The sequence below is a fragment of the Rhinoderma darwinii genome, chromosome 2, assembly GCF_050947455.1.
Source record: "Rhinoderma darwinii isolate aRhiDar2 chromosome 2, aRhiDar2.hap1, whole genome shotgun sequence".
Classification (NCBI taxonomy): Eukaryota; Metazoa; Chordata; class Amphibia; order Anura; family Rhinodermatidae; genus Rhinoderma; species Rhinoderma darwinii.
Genome location: NC_134688.1, coordinates 116,372,635 through 116,382,206, shown reverse-complemented (window position 1 = coordinate 116,382,206; position 9,572 = coordinate 116,372,635). Strand labels below are relative to the sequence as shown.

Here is a 9,572-nt window from a genome sequence, read left to right as displayed (position 1 = left end):
ATAGCTGTAATCACCTGCCTGGGCACACAGCAAGGCTCAGAAGGGAAGGAGCAGCATGTGGCTTTGGGGACATACTGTATGCATAATGTGTGGAGTACATCAGGGGAAATAATAAGGGGGTTCCAATAAAAAAAAACAATTTTTTGGGGTCTTTCCCTTCTTTCCAGTGGAGGGGACTTCGCTTAGAAGGTGTTGCCTTAGTACAAGGTGTGTGCCCTCGCTTCCAGTGCACACCCCTACCTAGTTGCCAAATATTAGGGCCTTCATCACCACCTCTCCAGTAAAGAGGGGCTTTTTGGTGGGTTGATTCTGGTGTCTGTTCCTTCGCAAATCCTAAACCTGTGGGTGTACCCTGATGTATAGCTTATACGTCTTTACACCATACCTGACCTTTTTACTTGGCAGATACTGGTGGAATTGAAGCCTCGTTTTAAAATGTCCAGGGACTCATTAATGGAAATGCACTTTTCGGGGATGTAACCCTGGGAAAGCTTGGCACTGAAATAGTCTGAGGAGCCTAATTTTAAACAACTGGTCATCAAGTGGTGGACACTATGATGTAGGAACCTCAGGTTTGCTATGCATTTCCTGGACATGGTCATGCGGAACATCGGGATGTGGTAAATACAAGAACCCACAATTTTACAATCTCTGCTGCATCTACCGTGGTCCACATGTGGAATTTAGCATAAATTGAGCAGATGTGGTGTTGGGGTATAAATTGTTGGGCATACAAATAAGTCTGGGCAACCATTACATCGATCAATTAGTCTAAGAAATTACATTAATAGGTCCTGATTTCTGAGCCCTGCTGTGTTGATGTATATACGTGAGTCCACAGTGAATTAAGGGATTTGGGGTGCAAAATTGTCTGGGGTTATCCATATGGGGTTAGGGGGACTCTTCAGTTGCAGTTCTGGTACTCCTTCTCGCGGGTTCCTCTGAGTCGCTACCAAAGATGACGACGGGAGAAAAGGTGTCATCTCCGCCAGCTGACTCAGTCTCAGATGCAAGAAATGTGTATGCCTCCTTGTCAGAAAAAAGTCTGTGGGCCATAGTAGCAACTGGCATGAAAATAGTGTAAAAAAAATAAATAAATTACTGCCGTACAAATTGTATTTAAAATTTACTGCTATACAAATTGTATTAAAAAAAATTACAAGAGCATAATTTGTATTAAATATTACAGAAGTGATCACAGGGAAAAGATGGGTGTAATGACGTTAAAGCCTATGTTTTGTTTTGTTTTTTAAATAAAAAAGCTTATTAGTGTGTTTGGTGCAACTTTCTAATTACTTTTTGAAAAACAGCTGCTTTGTATCCTGTATACATTGGTAAAGAGGTCAATTTAAAGGGACGGTACTATGTTCTTGCATCCGGCATGTCCTTCCACTCAAAGTAGCCTGGAGGATAGCATGACAAGGACCTGATGCAATGTTGCTGCTCCCGTAGTGAAGGTGCTGTTTAGTCAATGATGTCACAACAATAATGAGCTCTTACAAAGGCAAGAGTATTCCTACTACATTATACCTTATCTAATCCAGTATGTGTGATATAACAGAAAGTTTCAAGGTAAAGACTATTTACAATAGTAATGTGCTACTTGTATAATGACACGCTAAGTTTAGGTTTTAATGTTTTTATTAAAATGGCATGACTAAAATGTTTCTTTTATTTAATAAAGTTAGTAAACATGTAGCAATATAGTGTGCAACCAAAAGCAGTGATGAACATGGGGGGTCTTTAAAATCCTCTTTTCATCTAAAGATGGTCTATAACTGCAGTTGATTTTTTCTGTATGTATAATTGTGATGAAAGGTATACAGGTTTGGCCTTAGATTAGTAGCAGGTGGCACTCATCATGTCCAGGTTAGCACTGTGACTCAGCCGAGCCACAAACAGGGACATTTGTCATTCTTTGTAAGATTATTTCACAAAGACTCCAGGTCAGGGTTGGCACTGTGACTCAGCCGAGCCACAGGCAGAGACATGTCATTCTTTGAAGATATTTCTGAGACACCTGGACTGGGTTAGCACTGTGACTCCGCCAAGCCACAGGCAGAGACAATCTCTAATTTGAATCTATAGTCTAAAAACTGGTAAAGTCCAAGTTGGCACTGCGACTCAGCCGAGCCACAGGCAGGGACATTTGTCAGTCAATGTTTGGTTATTTCATAAAGACTCCTGGTCTGGGTTGTCACTGTGACTCAGCTGAGCAACAGGCCGCGACATCTTGCATTCTTTGTGAGGTTATTTCATAATGGCTCCAGGAATTTGGATCTATAGTCCAGAATTGTCAAATCTGGGTTGGCATTGTGACTCAGCCAACCCACAGGCAGAAATCAAAGCCCTGAGCATTTGAATCTATAGTCCAAAGACTGGTCAAGTCTGGATTTGCACTGTGACTCAGCCGAGATACAGGTAGGGCCATGAGTCATACTTTGTCAGGTTATTTCACAAAAACTCCTGGTCTGTGTTTTCACTGTGTCTCAGCCGAGTCACAGGCAGAGACCATTTGGGAGAGGTTACTTCACAAAGATTAGGAATTTGGATCTATAGTCCAAATATTGGTCAAGTCTGGGTTGGCACTGTGACTCAGCCGAGCCACAGGCAGCAACATCTGTCGTTCTTTGAAGAGATGTCCAGATGTTGTGGACTTGCCAGGATCTAGTAATCTGTAGGTGATGATGGTGAAGTCGATGATGAAGTTGATGTTTGTCTTCTGCTTTGCGGTCTTGGACAGTGAGAAGGTTGCTGTTAAAGGACACACAGACATCTCCAGATCAGTATCAAAAATTGTTGCTTTACAGCCATTAAGTTAGGTCACGGGCCATAATAATTATAATTACGATATGTGGATATTACAGTGCAGGATAACACTATGCATTATACTTACAATGTCCATCTGGAAAGGTGGGTGGGCACTGCCGGACTCCACATCCTCCCAGTTTACTGCTCTAAAGAACCGGTGGGATCTGATGGAAGATATTACTGCCAGACGGTTACACGGGGACTTGCTAAGGAGCTAAAAATGTAATGAGAGACCGTTAACTATTATGTGTATGCATTATTACTGATAGAAAACAGCAGCACTCTATAGAAAGTCCCACTATAGCGGCGGGTGCAAAGCAGATAATACTGATCCAAGGATTGTATAGTATACCAAAAAGAAATACAGCAGCACTCAAATGCAGAGATGCAACGTTTCTGCCCAGCCTTAGGACCTTTCTCAGGCATGGGCCTAAGGCTGGACAGAAATGTCGCATCTCTGCATTTGATTGAATAAATCACTTTATTTTTGCTGACATTGAAGTGCTGCTGAATCTATTTATGGTATATATATATATATATATATATATATATATATATATATATATATATAGCACAATAGGGGACATTATAAAGGTCTCTATAGCAAAATCGCTGCAAAAAACAGGATTTGGCTGCAATGTGTTAAGATACCCTAAATGTCCACTAACGGTTCTTCTATTCTCCTTCCCTCATTCTTCTCGAATTGATCCTACTCACCCCTTTTATGATGTTAATGGCGTCTGGGCACATCTCTGCTGGAAAACAAGGGTCCTCCTCTTGCAGTGATAGATTGTACTGCATTCGTGTCCCATAGCCGTAGAATGGCTGTTCACCTGTTACCATTATAAATAAGGTGACGCCAAAGGCAAAAGAATCCACCAGATGGTTGTAAGGTTCCCGGTTCATCATCTGTAAGACCCTCAGTTTAGAGATCAGGTAATGTCGGGGAGTGGATGTACACACAGTTAAATAACAGATAATTATTTGTTATTTTCCTGTAATAAATGCTCCTTACCTCTGGGGCGATGTATCCCACTGTCCCTGCATTGCCTGTCTGCATGTCCTCCCCAAATGCACTGATGGCAGATAATCCAAAATCAGCAATTCTGATGTGTCCGATGTTGTCTAAGAGGACATTACCAGGCTTTATGTCACTGGAGAGAGAAATATTGTTGAATGTTTATGACATTTATTTTGATGAATAAGTAGTCAGGGCTATGTTACACAGTTCTTATCCACAAATGGATTTTGGCTAAATATATTCTTCTGTTTTCCCCATTTGGCATGTTTTATAATGTAGCTACTTACCGGTGGATGATGCCGTGTTCATGCAGGAACTGGAGTCCGCAGACCATTTCTGATGAAAAGAATCTGTGAAGTACAGGAGAGAGTTGATCAGTGGTTGCTTACATGATCATACACATCATACAATGATGAAACATAAATTTACCTTGTCATGTCCATATTTAAAGGCAGTTTTCCTGCCATGAAATGGTGCAGGTCTCCTCCAGCCATATAATCCATGACAATCAGGAAAAATTTTGGTGTCTCCAAAGATGCCCGCAGGTAGGTCAGGAAGCGGCTCCCAATGGCCAGTTCCATGATCTCAAGTTCTACTGAGATTTGGGCCTTCATGCGCTTTTTCTCCATAATTTTGACTGCCAGTAGCTCTTCAGTGTCCCGATCTTGTGCCAGTACAACCTGGGGAAGACACAAGATAGATGAGATCAGACACAGTGGTTAATAGGAATACATCACAATGATTACTCAAAAATTATGAATTTCTCCAAATGCTTATTTACTTTGATTGGGACATTGATGATCTCTCAGTATAAGGAATATGTATTGGTCACTTACCTTTCCATAGCCTCCCTTTCCAAGCTCTCTTAGGAAATGGAGATCCTCAGGTTCAATAGATGACTTTGTTATAAGTCCAGAGGATTGAGAAAGGCTTTCTCCTTCTGGCATGTCCCAGATGTTTGAGCCCTCTGCTGGCATGTCCCAGATGTTTGAGCCCTCTGCTGGCATGTCCCAGATGTTTGAGCCCTCTGCTGGCATGTCCCAGATGTTTGAGCCCTCTGCAGGCACGTCCCAGATGTTTGAGCCCTCTGCTGGCATGTCCACGATGTTAGAGTCTTTGGCAGATATGAGCCAGCTGTTAGGGCATGGTTTAAGGCTTTCACCTGCTGAAATTATAAATACATTATTAACCCCTTAATACCGCTGGTATTTTAAACCTTAAAGGGGTATTCCAGAATTGACAATTACAGTATCACCTATCCATAGGATAGGTAATAATTGTCTGATTGCTGGGGGCCCCACCACTGGGACCACTAATGATTGCAAGAACGTTGAATGGAGCAGTGGTCGACCATGCGCTCTGCTGCTCCATTTAAATAAAGTCTGTGGGTTCAGCGCTCGGTTGTTTCCCTCTGTCCCATAGACATTGAATTGAAGTTCCTCCACAGTGCGGTGGGGAGTGCCGTGTGGAGGCTTTGGGGGTTTGAGACACCCGTTCTCGCAATCGGGGGCGATCCCAGTGGTGGGCAACCCTAGTCATCAGACAATTATCACCTATCTCTTGTGCCTGCACCAATTATCACCCATCTCTTGTGCCTGTGCCACCCACCGCATTTAACTCTATGTCCATTTACGGGAAGGCACCGCCAAAACGGATGTACAGTTCAGTTACGTCCAAATGCAGGAAGATATTAAATATAGTTTAAGTAGAGTAATAATTTTTTATTGACATAATGAAGAATAATAACTAGTACAATAGAAAGGTGGAATTACCCATAGCAACCACTGCTGATTGTATCTATTTATCTACAGGGTGGGCCATTTATATGGATACACCTAAATAAAATGGGAATGGTTGGTGATATTAACTTCCTGTTTGTGGCACATTAGTATATGGGAGGGGGGAAACTTTTCAAGCTGGGTGTTGACCATGGCGGCCATTTTGAAGTCGGACATTTTGTATCCAACTTTAGTTTTTTCAATGGGAAGAGGGTCATGTGACACATCAAACTTATCTAGAATTTCACAAGAAAAACAATGGTGTGTTTGGTTTTAACGATACTTTATTCTTTCATGAGTTATTTACAAGTTTCTGACCACTTATAAAATGTGTTCAAAGTGCTGTCGATTGTGTTGGATTGTCAATGCAACCGTCTTCTCCCACTCTTCACACACTGATAGCAACACCGCAGAAGAAATGCCTCCCGATCTGACCCCCTTAGACTTTTATCTTTGGGGTCATCTGAAGGCAATTGTCTATGCTGTGAAGATACGAGATGTGCAGCAACTGAAACTACGGATACTGGAAGCCTGTGCTAGCATTTCTTCTGAAGTGTTGCTATCAGTGTGTGAAGAGTGGGAGAAGAGAGTTAAATTGACAATCCAACACAATCGGCAGCACTTTGAACACATTTTATAAGTGGTCAGAAACTTGTAAATAACTCATGAAAGAATAAAGTATCGTTAAAACCAAGCACACCATTGTTTTTCTTGTGAAATTCTCGGTAAGTTTGATGTGTCACATGACCCTCTTCCCATTGAAAAAACTAAAGTTGGATACAAAATGGCCGACTTCAAAATGGCCGCCATGGTCAACACCCAGCTTGAAAAGTTTCCCCCCTCCCATATACTAATGTGCCACAAATAGGAAGTTAATATCCCCAACCATTCCCATTTTATTTAGGTGTATCCATATAAATGGCCCACCCTGTATATGTGACTGTGTAATGGGTGCAAATGCTCTCTTCAACCAGGCCCACAAGGTCCTCTATATATATTAATTAGTATATGAATCTATTAAAAATGGGGGGAATAGTTAGATTTGATTTTTCATATCAGTTAAAGGGGTTTTCCCAGGCGAGACAATTATGACACATCCACAGGATATCCAAAGAAGTAGTAGGACAACAGCACACGTCTTCAAATCATTGATATATTATTGATGATGATGTATTAAAGATGGATTACACATTGTAGTTTTGCACGTTTTTGAAGATTATATAACTATTTGATGTATGTCATTAAGACTTATGTATGCTTCACCTGGGAGACCAGATTCACGATGTTCACTGGTTGGAATGGGCCATGTGATCATTTGTATTCACCCATTTATAACGATGTTTTTAGACATAATGTTAGGCTTGACAAAGACCCTTCACTCACTATGGGTCGAAACGTTGCTTGTCGTTTGTGGATGTCTTGACATTAAAACCACTTTGATGATTTGAAGACGTGTGCTGTTGTCCTACTACTTCTTTGGATATACATCGTGCTGGAGTGGGTTTGCCTGGCTTGACAGCGTGCACCGCACCATACTCGGGACTAGTGCTGCTTCAAAAATCTCCTTTTTTCTGACATCCACAGGATATGTCATAAATGTCAGTTATGGAAGCAGCCTCGCATGCGAGCAACGCTGTTTCTGAAACTACCGTTCAGTTCTATGGGACTTACGGAAACAGCATAGCTCAGCAGTACGTAAAGCAGCGAGCTACGCTGTTTTCGGAACTCACGACCATATAACCTTTTTTCATGGTTGGAATTCACCTCATTCAGCCGCAACACAGAGCAGTTGAACAGAGTTTAGGGGGCCCCGTCCTGGAGATAGGTGCGGGTCTCAGAGATGACCCAGAGGAACCCGCATCTATCTGACATTTATGACATATCCAGTGTATATGTCATAAATTTCCCTCATGGGAAAACCTCTTTAAACACTTTCACATTATCATTACAGTAGTTTAGAGAGTAAATACTAATTTGTGATTGGATTCTATGGGAGTGATAGATCTGTATAGGTAGGAAAAATATACAATATCAGTGATGTACAAGGAACAAGGCCTCAGCTCTCTTCAATCCAAATTTAGTCAGACAGTAATAAAAGAAACAGGGATAGAGGATAGAAAAAGTTTTGAGGATAAAACACAAATTGTAGACAATAGATTGTAATCCTGTCACCCATTCAGCATAGGATTAAAATGCATGTGTGAATTGTCTGCATTAAAAAAATAAAAAATAGAAATAAATTAATTTCTCAAATATTAGTCGCCATGTTATAATTCAGCACAATTACACTATAACCCCTATCATCCCCCTCCAGCTTAATTCTATTGCCCTGTTCCCATCTTACCTGGTGGATTGGCAGGAGAAACCATGCAGTTGTGTTTATTGGATTGTCTGGATGCAGTATTTATAGTTGATTGCCTGGATTGTTTTGCACCATTTCCGTCCTCCACTGGGCTCAGATATCTGAGTCTTCTCCTGCTCTGGAGAACCCAGTCTCTGTTGTTCTTAATCCTCTTCTGGGTTTCCATTCTCTGGAGGTTTGGACTCTCTGAGCTTTCAGATCTGGGGTAAGTGATGCGTTTTGGTGTTTCTTGGAGATCCTCTTCTGATTCTAGGTCTGCGCTGTTAATATTTCTGCGTTGTTTCAGGATCTTCTCCTTGTTGATCCTCCGTCTTGCAGGGACTTGTTCTCTGATGTTATTTCTGGTGTTGAGAATGGTCTTCTGCAGTTGTTCATAAGCAGAGGTTGCAGAGTCAGACACTTTGAGGTTCTCCATCTTCCTCTTCTCGGTGAGGATTGCATCTCTCTTGATCTTTCTTCCTCTCCCCAGATCTTTTCTTTTGAACACCTCTTCTGAGGTGTCCCTATCTATATCCAGTGGTTTCTGATCACCTTGTCCAACAGTGAACAAAGGTTCCGGATCTTCCACGATCCCTCTCCTCCTTTCAAGAATCCTTTCCTTTAGGATTCTTCTCCTTTCATTCTTTAAAGTCATTTTACTTGTATAATGGCTTCGTTTATCACGAAACACAAAGTGACAGCTCTCCTATTAGAGTCGCCGGAGGCAATGATTTTAGTCAAGCGGATTGACCAGGCTATAGAATGTGATGAAGTCATCACTTATGACATATTTCTTGTGATATCATAGTTCAGTGTTCTACAAGTGCCTAGACATATCTCTGACTGTGATGTCACAATTCTGGTAATATACAAGTTATCAGTTTTTTTCTACAAAGCTTTCTTACATAGGAACACAATTTAAATAGTCACTAACTCTTCAGACAACTTGTTCTCATTGAATAGCTGCAGTAATAAGCATGAAAACTGTAAATTACTTTCTATTAAAATGTAGAAGTCCCTTCAAAACTCTGTGTAAAGACCCGGCCACTAGGGGTGCCACTTCTTCCTATTATGCCATCCGCTGCCAGTTGTGAAGGAATTTCCATCTCTAACAGAAAAAACAGAAGTGGGGGCGGGGCTTTCATTATCACAGGTGTTCATAAAGCCGGTGACTCCGCCTCCACCCCAGCAGCTCAGCATGAAAGTAATGTTATTATCCCTCCAGTAATCCGCATTGTTTTCTGCCTGGATTTTTATTTCTCCAGCGTAGATATTGTTTAATTGTCTGGGGCACAGTTATGATGTTTGTCATGGCTTGTTACCCAGCTTTCCTATATCTATTGTCCTGTCACCCAGCTTTCCTTTATGCAATGCCCCTTGTCAGCCAGCTTTTCTATATGTAATGTCCTATCAACCAGCTTTCCTATATGTAATGTCCTGTCACCCAGCTTTCCTATATTTAATGTCCTGTCACCCATCTTTTCCACATATGTCTTGTCATCCAGCTTTCCTATATGTAATGTCCTGTCTCCCATCTTTTCCACATATAATGTCTTGTTACCCAGCTTTCCAATATGTAATGACCTGTCACCCATCTTTCCCATATGTAATGTCCTGTCAC

The 9,572-nt window shown here is 41.4% G+C and overlaps 1 protein-coding gene across 1 annotated transcript; it reads right to left on the bottom strand.

Moving 5' to 3' along the window:
• Positions 1-1,656: 1,656 nt before the first annotated feature.
• On the bottom strand, positions 1,657-8,652 carry LOC142740785 (uncharacterized). Its single transcript, XM_075850210.1, has 8 exons — positions 7,955-8,652; positions 4,669-4,997; positions 4,262-4,512; positions 4,120-4,182; positions 3,827-3,965; positions 3,529-3,720; positions 2,897-3,025; positions 1,657-2,754 (listed from the first exon to the last, which is right to left on the bottom strand). Exons 1-8 carry the CDS (start codon positions 8,604-8,606, stop codon positions 2,668-2,670), a joined length of 1,842 nt encoding a protein of 613 aa, XP_075706325.1. The 5' UTR covers positions 8,607-8,652; the 3' UTR covers positions 1,657-2,667.
• Positions 8,653-9,572: the final 920 nt, after the last annotated feature.

Coding starts and splice junctions, on each gene's coding strand:
- LOC142740785 (XM_075850210.1), bottom strand. CDS start 8,606: ATGACTTTAAAGAATGAAAGGAGAAGAATCCTAAAGGAAAGGATTCTT. Junction 3,966..4,119: donor GAACACGGCATCATCCACCG/GTAAGTAGCTAC, acceptor TTCTCTCTCCAG/TGACATAAAGCCTGGTAATG. Junction 2,755..2,896: donor CACCTTTCCAGATGGACATT/GTAAGTATAATG, acceptor GTCCTTTAACAG/CAACCTTCTCACTGTCCAAG.